Below are 27,880 nucleotides of genomic sequence, written 5' to 3' on the forward strand. Positions count from 1 at the left end.
GTGCTTCAGCTTTTTTACTAAATTCCAATGTTTCGCAGATACATTTCTTTCATGGTTCAGTGAGTTACTCCATGGAGTTTGCACATTTGGACAAGACATTGCAAGTGACTGGAATCTGTGGAACTGTAATGCAGAGTGAAGTCAAAAACCCTCTGGCAAGGAGGATAAAATAACTAAGACAAACAAATGACGATGTTTGATAATTTGGATGAATTAAAATGGTATAGTTTATCCAACAGAGGCTTCATATCTAACCCAAAATCTTAGAATACGCTAAGTTCTAAAGACTTTACAACAGTAAGAATAGTTTTAGAATTATGTCTTCATGTTCATGCCAAATGGAAAAATGTCAACATTTATCTGGAAGAAGACAATCAAAATGCAAGTCATATTCTCAAGCATTGCACCATTGAAACTTGTTTTATTTACTATTACACAAGTTACCAACAAAGCTTTTTTACTGATTAATCGAATTACAACTGATAAATATTCAAGTGAATGCATCATCAGTCTTAGAGGATTATACAGTACTCCAAAAAATTCAATAATTGGATACGGAAGCATTGGTTGAAATGTTTTAACAAGATTCGAGGTTACAACTAGTTCCACTGCTGTTAGAGAAATGAAAGTCAAGTGTCACTGATTACTTTAGGGTTACAGTGATATGGTTTGGAATAGCCTCAGCATCCTTAGATCTTCTGAGTGCATTTGCCAATTTTTGCCAAATCGTGAACATTATTGTGCTGTGGACACGCAATACCAGTAACTGAATTTCCTGCCCAAAATTATTTCACACATACCAGCAAATTGTACAACACGCATTTACGGCAGATGGTAGGGAACTCTTCTGGTAGGAACACTTTGTATTAAATCATGGTTGCCTTGAGTTATTTTTTACGCAGGGTGTGGGTGTCACTGGCTAGGTTAGCATTTATTGCCCAATCCTAATTGCCCTTGAGAAATTGGTAGTGAGCAACCGCCATGAACTGCTGCAGTTTATGTAGTCCAGGTACACCCACAGTGCTGTTTGGGAGGGAATTCCAAGATTTTGACCTAGTGAAGGTGAAGGAATGGCAACATTGTTCCAAGTCAGAATGGTGAGTGGGTTGGAGGGGAACTTGCAGCTGGTAGGGTTCCCATATGTCTATTGTTCTTGTCCTTTTGGTTGGTAGATGTCACAGGATTGGAAGGAGCTTTGAGTTGCTGTAGTGCATAGTGTAGATGGTACACACTGCTGCTACTGAGGTGGAGGGAATGAATCTTTAAGATGGTGCATGGGGTGCTTTGTCCTGGATGGCGTCATACTTCTTGAGGTTTGTTGGAGCTGTACTCATCCAGGCAAGTGGTGAGTATTTTATCACCCTCCTGACCTATGCCTTGTAGATCATAGATAGGCTTTGGGGAGTCAGGAAGGGAGTTACTCTTCATAGAATTCTCAGCCTCTCACCTGCTCTTGTAGCCATAGTATTTAGATTGGTCCAGTTCAGTTTCTGGTCAAGAGTAACCCCCAGGATGCTGATAATGGGGGATTCAGCAATGGTAATGTCATTGAATGTGAAGCGGAAATGGTTAGATGCTCTCTTGTTGTAGATGGTCATTGTCTGAAACTTGTATGGCATGAATGTTAGCTCCTTATTAGCCCAAGCCTGAATGTTGTTCAGATCTTGCTGCATATGAACACAATGTTTCAGTATCTGCAGGGTCACAAATTGTGCTGAACACTATGCAATCGTCAGCCAACATCCCCACTGATCTTACAGCACAAGGAAGGTCATTGATGTAGCTGCAGAATGTGGTTGGCCTAGGACATTACCCTGAGGATTTCCTGCTGTAATGTCCTGGAAATGAGATGATTGACCTCTAACAACCACAACTATCTTTTGTGTTAGGTATGATTCCAACTAGTGAAGAGATTCTCCCTGCGATTCCCGTTGACTTCAGTTTTGCTAGGGCTCACAATTGCCACACTCGGTCAAAGGCTGCCTTTGATGTCAAAGGCAATCACTCTCATCTCAACTCTGAGTTTAGCTCTTTTGTCCATGTTTGGACCAAGACTATAATTAAGTCACAAGCTGAGTGGTCCTGGTGGATCCCAAACTGAGTCATCAGTGAGCAGGTTATTGCTTAGAGCCATTTGATAGCACTGTTGATTACACCTTCCCTTATTTTGCTGACGATTGAGAATACAATGGGTTGGACATACCCTGCTTTTTGAGAACAAAACACATTGGGACAATATCTCATTTTAAAATCATTCCACAATTCTTCTGAACGTTCTTACAATGGATGAGGTTTCAAACTGTGCTATTTTGTCATCTCTATGATCGTTACTGACAACAGTGAGGAGGTTTGGGCGATGCTTAAACCCAAACAGCAACATGTAGAACAGCAATGAACTCGACCACTGTACAATGTCTGGATTTATGATGGTTGAAATACTCATTGCAACTAACTGAAAGCCCTTTGTATGTGGGGAAAAATCTCTGACCGGTTGCTGATATCAACAAATAGTAGATTCCTGTATGGTAAAGTCCCAGTTAACAAATAAAAAAAATTTCAACCACAGACTCAATTTTCTTTATCAGCTAATTACCTATGGCTCTGCTTATGGTTGTTCTGGTGTCTGGAAGACAGCTGTGATGTTTAATTGATGGCTCTGTTTGTCAGTCCTTTTAAGCCATTTATCAGGCATTCCCTGTAGGTAAGTAGCCTTAACTGGTATATCCTCAGCCAATTGCAAGCAAATTGTTTAGGGAAGTTTTTGTAAATCTTTGTTTCTGTTCTTGTGGAGAAGCCAGGATATTAATGTCAGCAAAAGGAACACAATTGACTCGATTTCTTCTTCCTTTTCTCACAATTTGATGTGTGGTAGCTTGAGTACGTTGGATCCAAGAAATCTATTTAGACTCATTCCTTAAATCTCCTTTTGCAGGGCTGCTCCATGTCGTTTGGCCTAGTAGAGTGGTGGGTAAGTCTATTCCCATCGTGGATTGTCAGACCAATCCCAGACCTTTCCTCTCAATGTGTTGAGTATTTCACCACAGGCCAGAGAAAGAAGCATCTTCCTTCCCTTCTAATTAATAATTATCTCAACTTAAGACTTCTAGCTCAAAGTCCATATCAGCCACATAATAATCTTTTTGGTTATAGCTATGAATTATCATCAATCATAGTCAGTATCAATGTAATACAAGTTTAATCTATGGAAATTTCACCATTAGATTTTCTCCCAATGTGCAACCCGAATTTTGAAAGCACCAAGCATGTTCACAATTATCTTTATATTTTATTAGCAAAATGAAATTAAAAGTATTAACTTCAAGATTTAATAATGGTTAAAATACTTAAATTTAATGTGTAGTTAATTTTGTTATCATTCAAATAATGGGCTAAATTGGTCATTGTAGAGCCAAGTCATGTGAGTCAGAAGGATCTCGAGCGTGACCCGTAGTAGCTGCTGAATCATTTGAATTCAGTCATGGATTGCAGCGGTTCAAGGCAGTGCACCATCACCTTCTCAAGAGCAATTGGAGATGGGCAATAAATGCTGGCTGAGGCAGCAAAGCCCACACATCCCATGACAGAATTAAAAAAATAGCAACAGGAGTTACTACAACTGGCCTCAGAGCTACTTGGCTAAGGAGGGGGAGAATACTCAGGGGCACTGCTGCAAAACACACACACTGATTGGGTAAGGATGCACTTGGTTGTAGGGTCAGCTAATAATTTGACACTTATTTTCTAAACATATATATACATACATATATATATATATATATATATATAAAGAAATGTCACAGAATAACCAGCACCTGCACCACACACTAGTGCAAATTAGTATCTTAAGGAGAGATAAAAATTAGAGAAAAGAAAATACTGCCAATTATAATCAATAGAAAATTGCAGATACTATCATTGTTTCATTAAAATAAATTACTTTAATCATATTTTTTTCTTTTCAAAGCCCCCTTTAAATTTAAACAATATTTATTTGTTGGGTGTAATTTCAAATTTAAAAAAAATATATGGCTAATATTTATCCAAATATCTACACTGAGACTTCCTTAAATGGAGGTTCTTGTAAACTAAATTTAGAAACTTCAGCTGTGGGTGTGAAGGGAATCCTCTGTTCAGTTACCTTCTTGCCAATAGTCTCAACCTGGAAGCAAAAAGATTCAAAAACATTGCACATTAACAGAGAAGATTTAGGATGATGCGAATTCTGTTTTTCTGAGATTTGAATTTTTCCCAAGCCGTTTAATAAATACATATCGGCAAATATCAGAAAAATGGCTTTCCAATTGGAGGGAAAAAACAAACTTTCCTACCTGGAATCCCAACTTTTGGAGTTTTGGATGCAGATCATCGAGAACACGCCTGCCATCGAAGATGAAAGCTGGTTTTAGCATTTTCGTATGAATGAGTTCGTAATTCAGCATCTGGGAAAACAAAAATGCACAAACATTAGATGAAGACTCATTGAGGGTAATTTCTGAGTTTGCACTACTAGCAAGAGTCTCTTACACCAGCCAAGCATTTCCAGACTTTGTCGGTATGCTGCCTACAATTTCTAATCCATTTAAATAAACGTTTCGTGCTTCTCAATTTAATCATTTTGTTCCCATTTGTGGCAGACATTCGCAGGCCAAGGTGATGCCTGTGACCTATTTCCAAGTCTTTACCATTTGTGCTGAATGCAGTGCGTTTATGATTTCTCGGATTGATCTTTTCTGAAAAAGAACTTTACTTCTTAAGCAACCTGTCCTATATGAGCCAACTCAGAAAGGAATATATTGTATCCTATTCTTCGATGGAGTTGTGAATTACTGCAAAACATACTTTCACTACGGGACCAAGGAAATTTATTTTACATAATTGCACTGGTTTTTCCAAAAACACCTAACTTTTTTTCTATGTAATTCTTTCCCTCATTCAATAGCAAGGACAGTCTGATTCTACTGTCTTTTATAAATTTGGAACTAACATGATTTACAAACTTGAACATTAACTTTTAAGCAGATATTTATCCAGCCATTAAAACAATTTATAGGATCAGAAATTGTCAGTTACTCCATTTTTCCGAAGGCATCTCTCTGAATAAATACATCTAGTTCTAATTCTAATAGTCCTCATATCCTTTAACATTTATATTTTTCAAACATCATTTCCCTTTTAAAAGTGGTTATTGATTCTACCTCCATCACAATTTCTAGAAAAAGCACTCCACACGCATCCTCTTTTGACGATAATCATAGATTTACAACTATTGTAATCTACTCTGCACAATTTCCAATATGTATTTCTGGGAAGCAATGTAGAAGCGTAACCTTATCCAAGAGCACCCTACTATACCAGTGTGATATCTTACCATATCCCCCATAAGCCTTCATGTAATCTATTTGAGTGATTGCCAACTTACTGCCAAGTTAGGGGCAGGTTGGTACTAGGAACTGAATTTATTCCATGTAGGATTCTTGCAGAAGACAAAAGTGGATCCCATTCACTCAATGAGGGCTAGGTTTTAATATGAAAAGTCAGCATTTAATCCACTGCATCACACAGTTATATTTTGTATATCTACACAAGGCAGAATTTTACGGCCCCTCCTGCTGGTGGTCCTATCAAAGTCAATGGAGTTTTGAATGGCTCGCTGCATTTTTCAGACCTGTCCCTTTGTCCATTATAAGGGATGTAATAGCAGAGAATTTAGAAATACATAATATAATGAAGCAGAGTCAGCACAGCTACAAGAAGAGGAAATCACACCTGACAAATTTACTAGAATTTTTTGAGGTGGTAATGAGCAGGATAGATAAAGGGGAAACGATAGATGTAATATACTTGGATTTCCAAAAATCATTTGATAAGGTACCACACAAAAGGCTACTTAATAAGAGAAGAGCCCATAGTGTTGGGGGTAGTATAATTGCATGGATAGAGGATTGACTAAGTAATAAAAGACAAAGTTTTGACAAGAGGGGTATTTTCAAGATGGCAACCTATAACTTGTGGAGTGCCATAGGGATCAGTGCTGGGGCCACAATTATTTACAATATATATTAATGACTTGGATGAGGGAAGTGAATGTACTATTGCCAAGTCTGTGGATTATACAAAAATAGGTGACACAAAGAGCCCACAGAGGGATATAGACAGATTAAGTGATTAGGCAAAAATTTAGCAGATGGAATATAATGTAGGAAATGCACTCTGGTAGGTAGAATAAAGGAGCTGACTATTGTTTAAATGGAGAAAGACTGCAGAAAGCTGTAACAAAAAGGGATTTGGTGGTCCTCATGCATAAATCACAAAAAGCTTAGCATGCAAGTTCAGTAGGTAATGGGGAAGGCAAATGGAATATTGGCCTTTATTTCAAAGGGGAGTAGTATAAAAATAAGGAAATCTTGCTGAAACTATACAAGGCACTAGTTAGACGACACCTGGAATACTGTGAACAGCTTTCATCTCCTATCTAAGGAAAGATATATTGGCAGTCTAGAGAAGGTTCACTAAATTGATCCTGGGTATGGAGGGATTTTCTTCTGAGGAGAGGTTGAGGAGGTTGGCCCTGTATTCATTGGAGTTTAGAAGGATGAGAAGCGACCTTATTGAGACATAGGATTCTCAGGGGGATTGACAGGGTCGATGTTGAGAGGTTGTTTCCTCTTGTGGGAGAATCTAGGATCAGAGAGCATAATCTCAGAGTAATAGGTCACCCATTTAAAACAGAGATTAGGAGAAATTTCTTCACTCAGAAGGTAGTGAATCTGTGGAATTCTTTACTACAAAGGTCTGTACAAGCTCGGTCGTTAAGTATGTTCAAGGCTGAAACAGACAGATTTTTAATCAGTAAGGGAATCAAGCGTTATGGGGATACAGTGGAAAAGTGGAGTTAAGGATTATCATAGATTAGTCATGATCTCTTTGAATAGCAGTGGATCAGACTTGATGGACCAAATGGCCTACTATGACTTGCATTTTTATGGGGATGAGCTGTATAATTCCATTCATCCATCATCTTCGTGTTTTAAAAACTTGACTCAATTCCTAGTCTCTTATAAAGCTGTTATATTTATGCAGTTCATAGAAGCATTAACCAGAGCACTGCATATTTCCTCAGTCCTTTCTTTGTCTGGAGCGAATCCTAGAATGTTTACAATCCAGGTGGAGCCATTTGGCCTGATGTGTCCATGCCAGCTCATTGCAAGAGCCATCAATCTTATACCACTTCCCTACCTTTTTCCCAAAGCCCTGCAAATATTTCCTCTTCAGATAATGATCCAATTCTCTTTTCAAAGCCATGATTGAATCTGTCTCCACCACACTCAGTGCATTCTAGATCATGACTGCTCGCTGTGCACAAGTTTTTCCTTCTATTGCTTCTTTGGCCAGTCACCTAAAATTAGCGTCCTCTGGTTCTCGATTCTTCCACCAATGGGGACAGTTTCTCCCCATCTCTGTCCAGGCCCCTCGTGACTATGAATGCCTCAATCAAATCTCCTTTTAACTTTCTCTGAGGGAGACAGTTCCCATCTTCTCCAGTCTCTCCACGTCACTGAAGTTCCTCATCCCCAGAGCCATTTTTGTGAATCTTTTCTTCGTCCTCACTAATGCCTTTCCATCCTTCCTAAAGTGTGGTGCCTAGAACAGGATACAGTACTCCAGTTGAGACTGAACCAGTGTTTTATGCTGGTTTATCCTATCTTCCTTGCCTTTGTGGAATGTATCCAATCTGATCCAGGTAACTTGTAGCATTTTCTTTCCAAAGCTTCTTAAAACATGTTTCCTGTGCAGGATAATCTGGTTATGTGTAAACAGGATCTGATTAGAAGCTCACCTTTCATAGGGTTTCCCCTTACCTTGAACTCATCCCACTCAGTGCAGATGACAATGGCGTGGGCTCCATCACAGGCTTCATACGCGTCATTACAGATAGTGACCAAGCAAGGCACTGTGTTGGGAAAAGGTTGATCATAGTTATTGTAGCTAGTATCTTTACTGGTAGCTTAAATTTATATGGCCACTTCTCCACATTTCTATTCATTGCTTGAATTGTTAGTTTTAGAATTTATTAGGAGAGCTAAAATGTTTGATATGAGCAAATTTAATGAAGTTTAGCTACGTGCGTGAGCATGGTGGTGTTATAAAGTGTAGACTGGAAATGACTGAAAATTTCAGATGTTCTGAGAAATAATTAATGTCTGATACAGGAAAGCATGAAACAATCCAACATATCAAATGTGAGAACAAATTGATGACGGGTCGGGCTGGAAATTATTCTCTTATTTTAAGCAGGTAAACAACATCAGTAAAACTATAAAGTTGGGAATTTTGTACAAGTGCATTAACAAAGTTGTTTAAAAATAATGGAATAATTTTCATCACGCATCAATTTAAATTCATGTGTCACAAAGGAAGCACCTTCGAACTGCAGTGTTTTCAGTTCAGTGCAAAACTGTTTGCATTAAATGAAATTCTACCCTCCTCCATCATCTGTGCCATTGCATTGAATGAAGGTGTGTAAAGGATAGGCAATCATCCTCCACTCAGTTTTCCTTTGTGGTTGCCATTGGCGAAACTTGATATGTTGGTTTTACCTCTAGGAAACAGCCATTTTATCACCATTTCTTCAGGGGTTCTGCTTATTTCCTGCTAAAGCTATCGTAGAAGTTAAGGGAACGTCTCTGATGAAATTCAGAGCAGGAACATACAAAGATTTTTAGATGGTGTTTAATATGGTGCTGATTTGACATCTGGATTGCTCCAAGTGCAACGAGCTAGTGAGTAAAGAATCCATGGCTACAAAGATGGTGCAGGAGGAAGGGCTTTAGATTCCTGGGACATTGGAACCAATTCTGGAGGATATGAGACCTACACAGCCCTGACAGGTTGCGCCTCCACAAAGCCAGGGTCAATGTCCTTGTGTGGTGGTTTGCTGGCACTGTCGCAGAGAGTTTAAATAAATTTGTTGGGGGGGGTGGGGAACCAAGATGTAGCATCAGAAAGGAGAAAAACGCTTCACAAGGACTCGGAGAGCAGGATGGCACTTGAGTAAGAAATAGTAACATTTTAGATGGGGTCAGACTAAGAGGTAATGGACTAGGAACATAGGAAATAGGAGCAAGAGTAGACCATTCAGGCCCTCATGCCTGCTCTGCCATTCAGTTAGATCATGGCTGATCTCCATTTTCCCAAACTATCCCTAAATCCCTTGATGTCTTTACCATCTAGAAATCTATCAATCTCAGTCTTAAATGCACTCAATGACTAAGCTTCCACAGCCCATGGGGTCAAGAATTCCAAAGATTAATCACACTCTGAGTGAAGAATCCTTCTCATCTTAGCCTTAAATGGCTTTCCCCTTGTATCGAGACTGTATCTCCTGGTCCTGGAGCCCCCAACCAGTGGAAACATCCTTCTGGCTTCTACCTTGTTGAGCCCTGTAAGAATTTTTTATGTTTCAGTGAGATCACCTCTCATTCTTCTATCGAATACAGGCCCTGTCTCATCTTAGGCCAATCCAGCCATCTCAGGAATCAGTCAGTGGAACAAAGGTTCACTAATCTCTATGCAAAGTAAAGTATAGACTTCCTTTGAACTGGCTCTAAAAAGGACAGGATTGAGTCTTAAATATTCCTTCAAACAAACTATTCAGAAAACATAGGGAAGATAAGAATGGAGGCGAAATAGCAGTTTGATTAAGGAGAATATCACAGTGCTGGAGAGAGGATGTTCTGGAAGTATCAACTACAGAATCTGTATTGTTAGAGTTAAGAATCAACAGACGTGCCTTTATTTTATTTTACCAGAGTGCTTCACTGAAGGCCATCAACTAATGGGAGAGATATAGAAGAACAAAATATATAGGGAAATTACAGAGAAGTTGAGAACCACAAAGTAATGATAATGGGCCACTTCAATAATCATAAGCTAAGCAATTTAGAAGGACAAGGGGAGCAAACACATGGGAACATGACCACTTGGAAATTCCCCTCCAAGTCACTCACCGCCCTGACTTGGAAATATAATGCTATTCACTCTCCGTCGCTGGATCAAAATTCAGGAACTCCCTCCCTAACAGCACTGTAGATGTATCTACACCACATGGACTACAATGGTTCAAGAAAGTAGTTCACCACCTTCTCAACAGCAATTAGGGATCGGCAATAAATGCTGGCCTCGCCAGCAATGCCCACATCCCGTAAATTAATTTAAGATTTTTTTTAAGTAACAAAAAGCTGGAATAATAGTAATGCAAAGGGAAGAGAGGGCGAAGAGTTTCTAAATTGTTTCAGGAGAATTTTTTTTATCAGTACATTTCTGGCCCAACAAGCCATTGGTGGATTTGGTTCTGGGAAATGAGGTGAGTCAAGTGGATCAAGTGTCAGTAGAGAGAGGGGCCAGTGATAGTTGATTCATGTGGTTTAAATTAGTTATGGAATAGGACAAGGAGTTGAACAAAGAACAACAAAGAACAATACAGCACAGGAACAGGCCCTTCGGCCCTCCAAGCCCGCGCCGCTCCCCGGTCCAGGATTGAATCCTGAATCCAGGATCCCCGCCCAATTTTCCAGCCTATCTACATACCAATATCCTATCCACCGAGCTGTCCCTCACAGCTACGATGCTTTGTTCATCACTTTTTTTAGTGCAGAAGGAGGCCATTCGGCCCATCGAGTCTGCACCGACCACAATCCCACCCAGGCCCTACCCCCACATATTTTACCCGCTAATCCCTCTAACCTACACACCTCAGGACTCCAAGGGGCAATTTTTAACCTGGCCAATCAACCTAACCCGCACATCTTTGGACTGTGGGAGGAAACCGGAGCACCCGGAGGAAACCCACGCAGACACGAGGAGAATGTGCAAACTCCAAAGTTGAGAGTGAAAGTATTTAATTGAAGCAGCGCTAATTTCTAAGGGTGGACCATGGATCTGTTGCAGGTAAATTAGAATCAAACATTGACTGGCAAAACTGTAATTGAACAATTGGCTGCCTTTAAACAGTAGATGGTTCAGGTACAGGCAAGGTAGGTATCTTTCCATGAGGTGGAAAAGATTGGGCAATCAAAGCCAGAGCTTCCTAGATGACGAAAGAGATAGAGTAAGATGAAGCAGAGAAAGGATGTGTACGGCAGGTGTCAAATCGGTATTACAAGTAAGAACCAGGCTGAATTTTGAAATTTCAGAGCAAAAGTGAAAAAGGAAATAACAGCAGCAAAGAGACAGTATTGGAGAGTATAAGAAGAGTCTGGTAGAGCACACGAAGGGGAATGCAAAAGTCTTCTATAACATTTAAACAGTACAAGGATAGTAAAAAGAGGGGTGGGGCCAATTAGGGACTTGCGCATGACTGATCTTAAATTAGTACTTTGCATCCGTCTTTACCAAGGAAGTAGATGCAGCCAAAGTCATAGCAAAAGAGGAGATAGTTGAGATACTGGATAGACTGAAACTTGATAAGGGAGGTATAGAAAGGCTGGCTATATTTATGGATACGTCATCAGAACCAGATAGGATGCATCCAAGGATGTTGGGGAAGCTAAGTGTGAAAATTGTAGTGGCACTAGCCTTAATCTTCCAATCCTCTTTAGATATGTGGGTGTTACCTGAGGGTTGGGAGAATTTAAAAGTTACACAATTGTTCACACAAGAGTGTGAGAATAAATCCAGCAATTAAAGGTCAGGCAGTTTAACCTTGGTAGCAGGAAAGCTTTTAGAAACCATAATCTGGGACAAATTCAACAGTCATTTGGACAAGTGTGGATTAATTAAGGAAAACCAGCAAGGATTAAGGTGAGATAAGTTTCATTAACTTGACTGAGTTTTTTGATAGGATAACATAAATGGTTGATGAGGGTAATGTTGTTTATGTAGTGTATATGAATTTCCAAAAGGTGTTTGATAAAGTGCCACATAATGGGTTTGTCAGCAAAGTTAGAGCCTATTGAATAAAAGGGACAGTGTCAGCATGAATACAACATTATCTGAGTGATAGGAAACAGACAATTGTGGTGAAGGGTTATTTTTCAGACTGGAAGGAAGTATACAGTGAGGTTCCCCAGAATTGGTCTTAAGACTACTGCTTTTCTTGTTATATACTAATGATTTAGGTTTGTGTGTACAGGATACAACTTCAAACTTTGCAGTTGACACAAAAGTTGGAAATATAGTGAACTGTGAGGGAGAGGATAGTGATAGATTTCAAAAGGACAAAGCCAGGAATGGAGGACAAGTAGCAGATGAAATATTAAACATAGAAGTAATACAATTTTGTAGGAAGAATGAGGAGAGGCATTGGAAATAAAGGATACAATTCTAAAGGGGTGGAGGGTGCAGAAACAGAATGATCGGGGCATATATGTGCACAAATCATTGAAGGTAGCTGGACAGGTAAAGAAATTGGTCAGAAAGGCATATGGGACCCTAGACTTTATAAATAGAGTACAAAAGTAAAGATGTTATATTGAACCTTTATAAAATACTGGTTGAACCTTAACTGAAACATTATATCCAATTCTAGGCAATGCACTTGAGGAAGGATGTATTAGAGAGGGTGCCAAAAAGATATCTGGAACATGCTGCCTGAAATAGTGGTAGAGGAAAATGCAAACTTGGCTTTCTTGTGAGAGCTAGCATGGATTCAACAGGCCAAATAGCCTCCTTCTGTCCTCTAAGCATTCTATAAATCAATTATCGTATTATTAGAAAAAAATCAGGCACATGGCATAGAAAGCTGATTAACTTATAGGAATTGGTGTTTGTGTGAATGAATCTTGCTTAAAGTGAAGAAGAATTGCAGATACTAGACTCCAAGGTCAATTGGGCCCACTTTGGTTCTCAGTTTATATAGAAAATTGAACTTAGGAGTATGGAGAATGCAGCTTCTTTTAAATAAAAAATGTCATTTGTATTCAATAGTATACACAAACAGGGAAATGGAGAAAGAAAAGAAAACAATTTCTGTCTTGTTATACCTTCATCAGAAGTACCCAGAGGGATATTGGGATGTGACAGATCCTTGACAATCTGCTCTTTGGGAACTTTGGGATCATAGATGTGAAGATTTGCACCTTCATCCAGTAGGTATTTGCTGATGTAAATACTGGAAGACTCTCTAAAATAAAACAAAATGACACAATTAGCAACTTAAAATTCTGCAGAATAAAAATGAATACATTTAAATGAAATTAAAGCAGTTAAAGGGAATTTCCACTAGGGTAGGGTTGTAGAAAGTCCTATCAATTGTTCTGAATGTCCAATTTAATAAGTAATATGCTTTAGAAGATAACTTAGGTTAGGGTATGTTAAATATAGATATATGGAAATACCTGGCTGAGAAACTGGTAATCAAAGCTGAGCTAATTACAGTCCAAAGAGTACTCTATGTTTATTTAATAAGGTCAGTGATAGAAGCGAGAAAACTTAAACAATGGATCAATATCTTTGAATTTTTGGTAGGGACAGGAGATCTACAGTTATTTCAATAAGTTATGTAAATTATTTATGTAGTCGGCAGATCAAAGAAGCGAAAAACACCTTTCTAACCAAGAGAGTTTATTGGTTGTCCCAACAAATCTGGAAAGAGGGCCGTTAACTCAATTATTGATATAGGTCACAGAATCAAAGGGTTGTTTTGAAGATAAAAGATAATTGGTTTAAATTTCTGTTTGGAACATCCCAGATATGCTATACTGCTATGGAGATATGTTGCAGGGATCAATCCTTTTGTGTGGGAGTGTATGTGTGTGTTTTCTCACAGACACAAGCAGAGAGAAAACTATCAGCAGGGTCAAAGGCAGGAACAAGGCAGTTTGTTATCTGTCAAAGCCAGAAGAAGGAGCATATGGGCCATTAGGATTCAGGGACAGTCTGGATCTGGAGTCAGGAATTGCAAGAGGGGCCCATGTTCGGAATGAAAGATCCAAGTGCATGAGAAATTGAAATTGTCAAATTTGGCTGGTAAGGCCCATGAAAGAGATCAGTAGTGGAATCATAGAAATCATAGAAACCCTACAGTACAGAAAGAGGCCATTCGGCCCATCGAGTCTGCACCGACCACAATCCCACCCAGGCCCTACCCCCATATCCCTACATATTTTACCCGCTAATCCCTCTAATCTACACACCTCAGGACACTAAGGGGCAATTTTAGCATGGCTAATCAACCTAACCCGCACATCTTTGGACTGTGGGAGGAAACCGGAGCACCCGGAGGAAACCCACGCAGACGCGAGGAGAATGTGCAAACTCCACACAGATAGTGACCCAAGCCGGGAATCAATCCCAGGTCCCTGGAGCTGTGAAGCAGCAGTGCTAACCACTGTGCTACCGTGCCACCCCAATCCTCACAGAGAGAAAATAATCTCTGGAAGTCAAAGGTGCCAGACTATGAAACTGAAGAGAATTAAAGTTAATTCCCAAGAGCTGTGGCACACCTGGTTTTGGAGAAGTGAAAGAATCCTCAAGATCCTGAAACAAGATCCTTGTTTGAAACCAAAAAGAAACAAAGCAGGAGATGGTATGCTGAGATTTTTTAGTTTAAATATAGTACTAAATTTATTTAATTTTGTTCAGAAAAAGATTTTCTTCAAAATGTGAAAACTAATGGCATAATTTCTTTCAATTAGTAACCATGTGTTCGTATTATTTTAAAAAGTTAATAGTCTGCCTCAAATTCAGAAACATTGGAGGCTCTTTGCAGGATTTTGAATCCACAGACTAAGACAGGTCTGCTGCAGTTTGCTAAAGGTTAAGCGAGCAAGGTTTTACAGTGGCTTTTACTTTATTTATTGAAAAGATGAAATGGTCTTGTCAATTGTTGAAGCTTTTCTTGAGGGGGGGGATTTATCCCCGAGTGTTTTACTATAATTAACAAAGGTTAATTTAAAAGCAATAGCAGAAAGTCTAGAAATAGAGTTAAAAGTAGTTGTTACACAAACATATGTAGTTGAGATATTGACAACTTATTGGAGGAAAACTTGTGGAGGAAAAGGCCGACATAGATACAGCACAGCTCGAGTTAACTAGGGTTCAGTTGCAAATGATGCAACTTGAATTAAAATTCCAGAAGGGAAAAAGGAGAGAAAAAGAAATAAAAAAATCTTGAACTCAAAAGAGAAAGAAAAGAAAGGGATATTAAAAAGTTCAAATTAGAAAGGGAGGGAAAGAGAGCGAGAGAAATAGAAATATGGAAGTTTGAACTTGCATTCCAAAGAGAAACAATTGAAAGGGATAAGAAAAGCCACAGAGAGCTTCAAAGGGAGGAAGAGTTGAGGAACTCTGCAAGGCAGAGAGAAAGATTTTGTTCACCTCCAGGTTTTGATTTCGGAAGAAATATTTGCCTTGTTCCCTAATTTAGTGAGGAAGGGGTTGAAAGGTATTTTATCTCCTTTGAGAAAATTGCTACTAAGCAGCTTGACCACAATAGAAGTGGACCATTCATTTATAAAGTACATACCTTGGAATCATAGAATCCTACAGTGCAGAAGGAGGCCATTCAGCCCAGCAAGTCTGCACCAACTACAATCCCACCCAGGCCCTATCCTCATAACCCCATGTTTTTACCTTAGGTCATCCCCCTGACACTAAGGGGCAATTTAGCATTTCCATTTAGCCTAACCCGTACATCTTTGGACTGTGTGAGGAAACTGGAGCACCCAGCGCAACCCACGGAGAAAATGCAGACTCCAGACAGACAGTGACCCAAGCCGGGAATTGAACCCGGGTCCCTGGTGCTGTGAGGCAACAGTGCCAACCACTGTGCCACCGTGCTGCCCTTAAAATATGAGTCAAAGGCTCTGATGACATCCTCTTAAGAGGCTGTGTCCTTGTTCATCCCCTTGCCTGGTCATATAAATAGTAGGGGAAGCATTGGATGTCTATTCAAGTCTTACAGATGAAGAGTCTTCAGATTATGAAATGGCTAAGACTGTGGTGCTTAATGCACATGAGTGAATTCCAGAAGCTCATAGATTAAAATTTTGGACTTTGAGGAAATGACAGACTCAAATATTTATGGAATTTACCAGGGAGAAGGAAATTATGGCTCGATCAATGAAGACTTTTAAAAATGTGAGAGAAATGTTATTAAATGGAAGAATTTAAAAATAGCATTCCAGAGAGATCATGGGCCGTAGAGTTTCTCCCCCATTTCACCCTTCTCACATCCTTTGGGTGTTAAGAATTGGGAACCATAGTCACAGTGAGATTGAACTGTTTCATATAGGTTGAGCAAAGCTTCTTCGCTTTTTGGATTTTATGCCTCTATTTACAAGGCGAATTAGAAGTTCAGGTTTCGGTACAATACACTTTACAACCATTGCCTTATCAGGACAATTGCATACAAACGGGTCATCCAATTTACCCAACCAGTGCTGTTTCTTTAAACCTGACCCTTTGAAACATTCAGACAGCAACAACCAACAGACTTGAACTTTGCAACTATCACAAACATCAATCCCACATTGATGTGATAAGGAGGAGAATATCTTGAACTAATAGTGAAATATTCTATTGGCACGTGATGCCTGGTTCCACTTCCAAGTTTAAAGATGACAAAATCTTGCAGTAAATTAGCACCAATCAATTCACCTACAATAATGTGCTATTTCTTTCCACAGCAACTGTTTCTAGTTCAATTATCTAACTCATTTCAAAATAATTAAATTTGAACTGGCCATACTCTGTTTCAAAACAAAAATAAAACCAGAATCAAAAATAAATTGCCTCGCAATTGTGTGGCCCTGGGTTGGGACCTTCCCGACTGGTTTCTTAATGGTTTGGCATGAGTGTGAGTGAATGTGACAGATTGAGAGAGTGTGTGAATCCTGAGACTGGGGGATAAGTGTGACACACACACACACCCCCTCCTCCTCCTCCCTTCTAAAAACCTATCCACAAACCAGGCCAAAATAGTTGCTAAGAACAAACCATGTATATCACACATATATAGCAATGGTATTTGTCCTAATGGTCAAAACAGAGAAAATGTTTTTATCAATTATATAGAAAGCTAGTCATTAAGAATCATAAAGACCTACTGAATAAATTAATAGTGCAGGGATTATTAATATGATTTAAGGTCCATATAAACATACAAACTAGGAGCAGGAATAGACCATTTGGCCCCTTAAGCCTGCTTCACCATTCCCCACTGACCCATTTATCCTAACTCTCCTTTTTCCTGTTTGTTGGCCAATCTTTTATCCAAACTAATATATCATCCCCAACACCTGAACTTTTGTGTAGTAATCTTTTATGTAGTACCTTATTAAATGCATTTTGGAAATCCAAATACACTACATCTACTGGTTCCCTTTTATCCACCCTGCTTGTTACATCCTCAAGCATGATTTTTCTTTCACAAAAGCATGTTGACTCTGCCTGATTGTATTTTGATTTTTCTAACAGCCCTGCTAAAACTTCATTAATATAGATTCTAGCATTTTCCTAATGGCAGATGTCAGGCTAACTGGTCTGTAGTTAGTTTCCTGCTTTCTTTCTCCCTCCTTTCTTGAGCAAAAAACACCAGTTGCGTGGACATTTTTCAGTTCTACAATTAATTCCATAAGGTGCTCAGAAATAAATGTTCCTTTTATTAGACTTTGCCACATTGATTTCAGTTAAAGATAGAAATTCCTACTCGGTGGATACTATTTCGAGAATACAGTTGAAATATTTTTCCACAGAAAATGTCATAAGAATTGTTTTCAGCATTACAGCACAACACATGCAGCTATATATTATCACAGAAAAACTGAAGCATATCAGAATAATAAAATTACCGGGTGTCTCCAGTGTCCTTTTTGAAAGCAAACCCTAAAAGAGCTATCTTTTTGCCTGTCACGGTATTGAAGAGGCAGCCAATAATGCGGGAAGCAAACCTCCTCCGCTGATATTCATTCATGTCAATCACCTAAAAGAAATCAAACTTTAACTGATAGAATGATCCAAGTGTGATCTAGAAAAATATACCAGACATTCTTTCAAAGCTTTTGTTTTCATTTTTCAGGTGAATATTAGTTAATTAATACAACTTAACACAAAGCAACCAAGAAAAGATTTCATAAAATAAAACCATTGATACATTGATATTAATTCAGTTTCCCTCGTTTTACACTACATACAGCCACCTGCTGAATGTTTCCCTTAGCACTGTGAAGTCTGTATACCTTGCGGAATTAACCAATGTAAAAATTTAATATGCAGCTGGTGGTTTCTCTATTCAAGAAAGGAGGGAGACAAAAGCAGGAAACTAACTATCGGCCTGACACCTGTCATTGGGAAAATGCTAGAATCCATTATTAAGCAAGGAGTAGCAGGACATTTAGAAAACCAGAGTACAATTGGGCAGAATCATCACGGATACCTATTCCAAGAAACAGGTGCTGACACCGTCCACTGTGAATTTGTTTAATTTGAAAACACATTCCTTTGAACTGAAATGAATAAAGAAATCAAGATCCTGAATAACATATCTTGCTGAATGAATAATTTGTCAGTTGAAATTGTTGTGCATACCAAAAATAGTTGCTGAGTGCCAAGTTTAGGATATAATTTCTGTGACGTATCTCAAGAATTTACCTGCTGCCAGTATTGTGCCACTTCAGGTAGGTTCAATGCTTCACATAAATACACCAGGTTCAGAACGTCTTTCTGGAAACAGCTCCCTCCAAACCCTGAAACAGAATAAAAGCATTGCCTATTAAAGGCACCTTTAGGTTTTGTAAAAGAAATAAAGGTGGATCTTATAGTATAAGGGACTGGCGCATAAAGGGTTAATGTGGGACTCCGTACAGTACCTCCCACACAGTGATGTAAGAGAACACATGGCCTGCACCTTAGGATCAGACAGAGCTATGTGTAGAAGCAAGCACGGAGACAGCTCCTAGCTTGGACCTTTACTGTGCCAGAGTACATAGTTTCTAGTAGTTAATAAATACTTACTGTTCAACTATCTAAGACCACTTTAAGACCTACTGAACTATGCCCAACACCTTACAACAAATCTCCGCATTATAAAAACAAATTACTAACCAATGCTGGCTTTGAGAAATTTGCTTCCAATTCGCTGATCCATGCCTATAGCACGAGCTACCTCCTCAACATCAGCACCAGTCGCTTCACACAGAGCACTGATTGAGTTAATACTGCTGATTCGTTGAGCAAGAAATGCATTAGCAGCCTAATAATAAAAGAAAATAAATAAATAAATATGCTAATAAATGGCCAATGCACTCTGCCAAGTTACCAGAGGTGATGCTGAGGCTATACATCGTCATGGACAGGTTGTATACAGTTCTCATTGGTGAAGCTTACAAGCCATCTAGTTTCTGAAAATGCTACAAAGCAAGGAGGCTGATACACTACGTCAGAGGAAGGACCTACAAAGGCTTTCAATGTTCTGGCTCTTCCTTGCCAAAAAGGGACCTTACTGAAAAAAGGAAAGAAACAACTTGCATTATTTTGTGCCCTTCATGTCCTTGGGATATCTCAAAGTACTTCAAAAACAATAAATTACTTTGGAATGTGGCTAATATTTTAATGGCAAGTGCAACTCTAGCAATGTTTCACAAACAGAAACACAAATGCATTTTAAAGTTCTCTTAGAAGCATAATGCAAACGTTCTCATAAATTCCATTACCGTATTTGGCAATGAGACTATTGTATAAATCAAAAAAAAACAAAACAAAAATACTTCTTCATTTCAGACAACGACGGCACAGTGGCACAGTGGTTAGCACTGCTGCCTCACAGCGCCAGGGACCTGCTGCATTCCCGGCTTGGGTCACTGTCTGTGTGGCGTTTGCACATTCTCCCCGTGTCTGCGTGGGTTTCCTCCGAGTGCTCCGGTTTCCCCCACAGTGCAGGTTAAAGATGTGCGGGTCAGGTTGATTGGCCATAATAAATTGCCTCTTAGTGTCCTGGGATATGTAGGTTAGAGGGATTAGCATGGCAAATATGTGGGGTTATGGGGATAGGGACTGGGTGGGATTGTAGTCAGTGTAGACTTGATGGGCTGAATGGCCTCCATCTGCACTGTAGGGATTCTATTCTATGAAATGAACATTTAATTGAATGAAATTACTGCAAGCTCGAGTGTTAACATTGCCACTTTAGGCAGCAGTGTGACTTATATGTCAGTACAAGTTATAAAGTTTTTACCAAAATGAAATTGTAAATGAATGAAATAACATTCAAAAGGAATGACATGTACAACAACAAAAACAACTTGGATATATACAGCACCTTTAGCATAATACACTTCACTGGACTGTTATCAGACAAAATTTGAAAGCAGCTTGTCATAAAATTGAAAGCAACGTACCAATTTGGAAAGCTCCGAGGACCACGTGTTAGTCGTGATGATTTTGTCTTTTGGTACCCAACGCTCGTACACAGCACAGAGTGCCTGAATTGCCTCCTGACCCTCTGGTGTTTCATCTCCACCAATCAGCACTCGATCTGGGTTCTTCAAATCATTAATAGCCGTTCCTTCAGCCAGGAATTCTGGATTTGATAGCACCTGCATTGTAAATATATCCTTGGTCAGGTTCATTGTGAAATGAGAGAGTCAACTGGCCAAAAAGCAGATGTAAGAGTGAGGACTGACTATATTGCATATTTGCACTGTTAGTGCAGAGAGGAAATAGCCCCTACTGCTGATGTATACATGAGCTAATTTTATACTGTTATCGAGTGTTAAGTAGATTGCAAGGCTCCTTTGAATACAAATAAGCGCGATGATTCTCGAGTTGCTTGAATTCACCTGTAGAGACAAGTTTGGCTTTTTGTTTGAATGGAATATTCTACGAATGCTCTCAGCTGCTCGCACAGGCACAGTGCTCTTCTCTGTAACTATTTTGTGTCCGTTTGAGACTGCCACTATTCTCCGGGCACAGGATTCAATGTATCTCAGGTCTGCAGCTCGACCTTTACCCATTCCATACATTTTAGTGGGCGTGTTCACCTATTCAACATAAACAGAACATTCGTGGTTAGAACATAGAACATAGAACAGTACAGCACAGAACAGGCCCTTCGGCCCACGATGTTGTGCCGAGCTTTATCTGAAACCAAGATCAAGCTATCCCACTCCCTATCATCCTGGTGTGCTCCATGTGCCTATCCAATAACCGCTTAAATGTTTCTAAAGTGTCTGACTCCACTATCACTGCAGGCAGTCCATTCCACACCCCAACCACTCTCTGCGTAAAGAACCTACCTCTGATATCCGTCCTGTATCTCCCACCACGAACCCTATAGTTATGCCCCCTTGTAATAGCTCCATCCACCCGAGGAAATAGTCTTTGAACGTTCACTCTATCTATCCCCTTCATCATTTTATAAACCTCTATTAAGTCTCCCCTCAGCCTCCTCCGCTCCAGAGAGAACAGCCCTAGCTCCCTCAACCTTTCCTCATATGACCTACCCTCCAAACCAGGCAGCATCCTGGTAAATCTCCTCTGCACTCCTTCCAGCGCTTCCACATCCTTCCTATAGTGAGGTGACCAGAACTGCACACAATATTCCAAATGTGGTCTCACCAAGGTCCTGTACAGTTGCAGCATAACCCCACGGCTCTTAAACTCCAACCCCCTGTTAATAAAAGCTAACACACTATAGGCCTTCTTCACAGCTCTATCCACTTGAGTGGCAACCTTTAGAGATCTGTGGATATGGACCCCAAGATCTCTCTGTTCCTCCACAGTCTTCAGAACCCTACCTTTGACCCTGTAATCCACATTTAAATTAGTCCTACCAAAATGAATCACCTCACATTTATCAGGGTTAAACTCCATTTGCCATTTTTCAGCCCAGCTTTGCATCCTATCTATGTCTCTTTGCAGCCTACAACAGCCCTCCACCTCATCCACTACTCCACCAATCTTGGTGTCATCAGCAAATTTACTGATCCACCCTTCAGCCCCCTCCTCTAAGTCATTAATAAAAATCACAAAGAGCAGAGGACCAAGCACTGATCCCTGCGGCACACCGCTAGCAACCTGCCTCCAATCCGAAAATTTTCCATCGACCACCACCCTCTGTCTTCGGTCAGCCAGCCAGTTACCTATCCAATCGGCCAACTTTCCCTCTATCCCACACCTCCTCACTTTCATCATAAGCCGACCATGGGGGACCTTATCAAACGCCTTACTAAAATCCATGTATATGACATCAACTGCCCTACCTCGGACTGGTTAGGACTTTTCCTGTAAGCAGAAAAAAAATGAAAGACTTACATTTGTACAGCACTTTTCACGGCCATCGGGTGTCCCAGAGTGCATTACAGTCAATGGGATATTTTCCAAGTGTGGTCATTGTTACAATGTAGGAAATGTGGCAGCCAATTTGCACACAGCAAGCTCTCACTAACAGCAATGTGAAAACTGTCCAGATAATCTGTTTTCTTTGTTATGTTGATTAAGGGGGATAAATGTTGTCCAGGATATTGGGGATAAGTCTCCTGCACTTCTTCAAATAGTGCCTTGGGATCTTTTACATCCACCAGAGGTAGACATCTCATCTGAAAGACACCATCTCAGGCAGTGTAGTACTCCCTCAGTATCAGACTGGAGTGTCAGGCTTGATATTGTGCTGAAGCCTTGGAGTTGCAATTGAGCTCGGACCTTGTGGCTCAGAAGCAAGACTGTGACCTGAGCCACAGTCGACTCAGATCTATGAAAGTCAAGATGTGCATAATGTTTCAATCAATTTTAATCTAACTAAAATGTTTCTTTCTTGTTTCTGACATTTTTTACTTCAGTGTTTTATCTGATAATATCTTGTAGGATTATTAGATGCTACGTCTTGGCTGAGAGTTTTTATTTAGTGTCTTTGTTTACTGTTGAAAAGAGAGTCACATTGTTAAAGCTTTTTGACAAATGCAATACCAAATTTCAAACGATCTCAACAATTTATACCACTGAAGAAAAGGATACTGATTGGTTTTCAAGTTGACTTGTATTGGCTGATGCTTTGCCATGAAGAAAGCAAAGTGAAACTATAGACTACGCAAGTTCCTACAATTCAAAAAACGTGCAAGGCATGAACCTATTCCCTTTGTTTGCAGAGAACGGGTCCCTGTGTATGAATGTGCTTCTAGCAGTTTAGTGTATTTTCCAACAACTGGATACTCCCATCAGTCCAAAAAGATGTCCTGCCTACCAAACAATTGAGCAACATTGTGTATGAATTTCAGTGCAAGTCTTATGCCAGCCATATAGGCCAGCAATTGGCTGATCAAATCAAACATAATGCTCCTTTGGTTGTTCGTAACAGGCAGAGTACAGACCATACTCAACCAACCCAAGTTTGCAAAACGCAAGACAAAATGTGTACTGTTAGATGTAATTCTGTGATTGGACAGCACTTGCTGAACAATCCTGAGTGCGCTAATATCTACACTAACAATCAATTTAAGATCATCACTAAGATAATTAGTCAAGATCATAATGTGACTCATTTACGCTCGTTAGAAACAACATATGCAGGGACCCCATTCTCTGCAAGTAAAAGGGATATGTCCAAACCTTGGTCATTTTTTAATTACCCAGGAACATGGGGAGCCTATAGTTCTCCATTACTTTCTCCATATTGGCCAATTAAAGCTGACTTGCAAACAAATCAGTACCCTTTTTACCTGTGCTCTAATACATACTCCCAAAAGAATAATCAATTTCCCCTTTTATTCCTCCTTTTTCGTCAAATCGGGTAGCACAGTGACACAGTGGTTAGCACTACTCCCTCACAGTGCCAGGGACCTGGGTTTGATTCCTGGCTTGGGTTACTGTCTGTGTGGAGTCCGTATGTTCTCTCTGTGTCTGTGTGGGTTTCCTCCGGGTGCTCCAGTTTCCTCCCACAGTCCGAAAGATGTGCTGGTTGGGTGCATTGTCCATGCTAAATTCTCCCTCCGTGTGCCCGAACAGGCGCCGGAGTGTGGCAACTAATGGTTTTCACAGTGTTAATGTAAGCCTACTTGTGACACTAATAAATAAACTAAACAAATATATTGGACTCTTGCATCTATAGTTTTCCCATGTCCTAGCACTGTAATGGTAATAGAATGTTTGATTGACAGAACCACACCTTCCTTTTTTCATACTTATTTCTCCTAAATATTTTGCAATAAAAATGCTCTGGTGCCAGTTCAGTGCTAATCCAAGCCACATATCTCAATGTTATTTTATGTACCTACCCATAGCAATTAATTTGGGCCTGTTGTTCACCAACTTTATTCATAGCTCTATTCAGTTACAGATGTACAAATCAAAGCTGCCTGTCTGTTTGATTGCCTCACCCTTTTAAATCCCTCAGCCTCCTGATCTGATTTTGTGACTTTGCTGTTTTTCTCTTGTATCTTTCCTATCCCCATCTGCTTTCTTTACTGCTTCCTCCATCCTGCCTTATTAGTTTAAACCCCTCCCACAGCACTCGTTACTCCACCAATGAGGACATTGAAGGCCAGTGATCCTGTATAAACCTCTTCTGATCCAGATTTTGTCTCAATATCCCAGGAATTTGAGCCCTTTGCTCCTACTTCAACTCTCCAGTTGTGCTCTTTGTGCTGAATATTGCCTGACACCAAGATTATATTTGAGATTTCTACACTTAGGGTCCTGCTCCTTATCTCTTAATTCCTGCAGGATCTCAGTTTTACTCACTCCCAATGTCATTTGTCCCAATGTGAAACATAACTTCTAGATATTCTTCTACAAAAGCATGTATACCTTCTCCTTTGACAATCATTTTCCCTACAATTTTATGGCTTTATTTATGGCTGCTCTTATCCATGTTGTTGCTATTATCACCGGTATTCAGTACTTGAATACCCGTTTTAACATGCAATACTCTCAGGGACCCACTCTGTCCTGACGGATATTGTCTCAGTTTCCTTCCTCACTAAGTTGCTCTGCTGGTCAGGTAGCTGCATCCTGGAGTATGCGTACCATCTTAGTGATTTAACACCTCAGATATAACTTAATGCCAAATGCACCTCAAGGCTGAACTCCCTCCAAGGCTGATGCTAAACCTGAAGCTCTATTGAGCCTGCACAATCCACTGGTCTATCACTGCTCAAGGTCCCTACTGAGGTGAGAAAGGAACAACTGTATGGACTTCCATCCGCAAATGCTATCTAGTGAACCTTCTAAAATGCAAAAGTGTTGTGAATGGTGGCTAAGAATAGGATATGGATGAGTAGTGATTCCCTCCATGATTGCATTGCCAGCTAGCACTCAGTGAAAGAGTTTACACACGATGTGACTGTACAGTTGCAAGAAAAATTACGTTCAGGAAAGCAGTGGAGGATATTGGGTGAAAAAGTTACCGAAATAAATATAAGGTCAGCTTCTCGAATGGCAGCATCGATGTCAGTCAGAAAAAAAAGGTTCTTCCCTCTGCATGACTCTACCACTTCCTTCAAACCAGGCTGGAAAAAAAGAAAACTATAATTGTACACTAACAGAATGACAAACACGCAAAAGGGTTAGCAATAAATTGGATAAATATTTCAATGATGAACCTCATAGATTGGAAGGGTGTTTGAATTCCAGGCCTCTATTCTTGCGTGGTTAATGTCTACAACTGAAACACAAATCTCAGGACACATGTGAGCAATAATACTGCATGTTGGCCCACCAACATATCCTGCACCAATGCAGCAGATCTTCTTAATTTCAAACATGATATCTATGGAAAAAGATAAATAAAGTCAGTGCATAAATTAGATCTTTTGATTCTGTAATTAGAAATCTTTCTTGAATCCCTACAGCCCAGATGTTAACTAACTTTCCCCATAAGTTTTCTCCTCCTAACAGCACTATGGGTGTACCTACACCATGTGGACTACCTCGGTTCAAAAAGACAGCTCAAGGACAATTAGAGATGCACAACAAAGGCTGGCCTAGCCAACAATGCCCATGTTCAAAGAAATTTTTTTTTAAAAAGGCCTTCCCTATTAGGAACAAAGTGCAAGGAAAAGTACAGAGCTCTCTGGTCCAGTGAACACGAAGCACATTCATAAACAAAAACAGGGATATTTTCTTCCTTTTGTTGCTACAGGATACCAGGATGTATTTGTAAAATCAAGAAAAGGTTATAACAAACTGCTCATCTGATAATTCATAGAATTCATAGAAACCCTACAGCACAGAAAGAGGCCATTCGGCCCATCGAGTCTGCACCGACCACAATCCCACCCAGGCCCTACCCCTTATCCCTATATATTTACCCACTAATCCCTCTAACCTACGCATCTCAGGACACTAAGGGGCAATTTTGAACAGGCCCTTCGGCCCACGATGTTGTGCCGAGCTTTATCTGAAAAATTTTAGCATGGCCAATCAACCTAACCCGCACATCTTTGGACTGTGGGAGGAAACCGGAGCACCTGGAGGAAACCCACGCAGACACGAGAAGAATGTACAAACTCCACACAGACAGTGACCCAAGCCGGGAATCGAACCCAGGTCCTTGGAGCTGTGAAGCAGCAGTGCTAACCACTGTGCTACCGTGCCGCCCTATAATATATAAGACATGAGGTGGAGATTTAATAAGATAAACTCTCATTCTTCTGAACTCAAATGGGTATAGGCCCAACCCATTCAACCTTTCTTCATAGGATAAGCCTCTCACTCCAAGGAGAAGAATGAACCTTCTCTGAACTGCTTCTAATGCAATTATATCTTTGTTTTCAAATAAGGAGGGCGTGATGGTGGCATAGTGGTTAGCACTGCTGCCTCACAACGCCAGGGATCATTCCAGCCCTGGGTCACCGTTTGTGTGGAGTTTACACGTTCTCCGTGTCTGCATGGGTTTCCTCTGGGTGGTCCAGTTTCCTCCCACAGTCCAAAGACGGGTTAGGTTGATTGGCCGTGCTAAATTGACCCTAGTGTCAGGGGGATTAGCCGGGTAAATATGTGGGGTTCCGGGAATAGGGCAGGGCCTGGGTAGGATTGTGGTCTGTGCAGACTCGATGGGCTGCACCGTAGGGATGCTATCTGGGATTTTACCAGGGAGAACAAAACTGTGCACAGTATTCCAGATGTGGTATCACCAAGGCTCTGCACAGCTGCAATTAAGCTTCCTTAAGTTTATATCCCATTCCCCTTGCAATACATTCAAACAACCTTCCTAATCAATTGCTGATTATATCTCATTGGAACTTTCCAAAGGAAACTGGGTATACATTTGATGAAGACTCATTTGCAGATGATGATATTATGGGTAGCTCTTCTGACTCTTACAGCATTCTGTGATGCAAGATTCAAATCTATCAGAAAAATCCATGATAACGGGTTATAATTGTTAAACCCAACTCTGCCAAAAAACTATGAATTTCGAAAGGCTTTAAAGGAGTGGATGATAACATTACTGAAGGTGGGAGGTATACTAAATTTAAAAGCGAGGGGAATGAGTTTGATTGTCAAAGCGGATCCTACTTTTAAAGTAGAAAAAACAAACTTTCCTCCACTTATTTCCTGCAGTGAAGAGGGATTGCGTGCACAGAAAGGAGCGCAGCCTGCTCCACCCACAGCAGCGGCCCCGGTCTATTTACTGAAGGTTCAGTAAAACTTCCTCATGCACAGAGAATCTCACGTGTGGAAATACCAGGTTTGGAAAGGAATTGAGACTAACTCCAGCACAGACAACGCTTACCTTCTGTCAATTTCAAGCAATTGGGGAGAACTCTCAAGTTCCTTACTCTCCAGTTTCACGCTCTCCCGAATGCCTCTTCCGTGTTTTACGGCGCTTGGTCGACTTGACCTGCTGCTTCAGTATGAGAAATAATTGAGCAATCTGTGAAGCTCAGCCCACCCCTCTCTGACGTGTAAGGAGATGGGCAGGCGGCAGGCCTCCAAGTTCAAACTTGAA

General features: G+C 40.2%; 1 protein-coding gene across 3 annotated transcripts; it reads right to left on the reverse strand.

Annotated features, from left to right (window-relative positions):
* On the reverse strand, window positions 1–27,783 carry ugdh (UDP-glucose 6-dehydrogenase). Of its 3 annotated transcripts, XR_013498319.1 has the most exons (13): window positions 27,665–27,783; window positions 25,530–25,696; window positions 25,335–25,436; window positions 20,775–20,975; window positions 20,334–20,531; window positions 19,042–19,189; window positions 18,589–18,683; window positions 17,790–17,920; window positions 12,981–13,120; window positions 7,860–7,951; window positions 4,329–4,439; window positions 1,448–4,159; window positions 1–123 (listed from the first exon to the last, which is right to left on the reverse strand). XR_013498319.1 is itself a non-coding variant. In XM_078216140.1 (12 exons), exons 2-12 carry the CDS (start codon window positions 25,689–25,691, stop codon window positions 4,049–4,051), a joined length of 1,491 nt encoding a protein of 496 aa, XP_078072266.1. In that variant the 5' UTR covers window positions 25,692–25,696; window positions 27,665–27,783; the 3' UTR covers window positions 394–4,048. The 3 variants fall into 3 exon arrangements, 2 of the variants coding, with proteins under 2 accessions (XP_078072266.1, XP_078072276.1); XM_078216140.1 differs by lacking the exon at window positions 1–123 and having other exon boundaries at window positions 394–4,159; XM_078216150.1 differs by lacking the exon at window positions 1–123 and having other exon boundaries at window positions 394–4,159; window positions 27,617–27,736.
* Window positions 27,784–27,880: the final 97 nt, after the last annotated feature.

The sequence above is a fragment of the Mustelus asterias genome, chromosome 1, assembly GCF_964213995.1.
Source record: "Mustelus asterias chromosome 1, sMusAst1.hap1.1, whole genome shotgun sequence".
NCBI lineage: Eukaryota > Metazoa > Chordata > Chondrichthyes > Carcharhiniformes > Triakidae > Mustelus > Mustelus asterias.

Excerpts from the sequence above, each read along its gene's own strand:
- ugdh (XM_078216140.1), bottom strand. The coding sequence starts at position 25,691 with ATGTTTGAAATTAAGAAGATCTGCTGCATTGGTGCAGGATATGTTGGT. Across the intron at positions 7,952-12,980 it reads TCTGGGTACTTCTGATGAAG|TGCCTTGCTTGGTCACTATC; the intron begins GTATAACAAGAC and ends TTCCCAACACAG. Across the intron at positions 4,160-4,328 it reads TCCAAAAGTTGGGATTCCAG|GTTGAGACTATTGGCAAGAA; the intron begins GTAGGAAAGTTT and ends TTTTGCTTCCAG.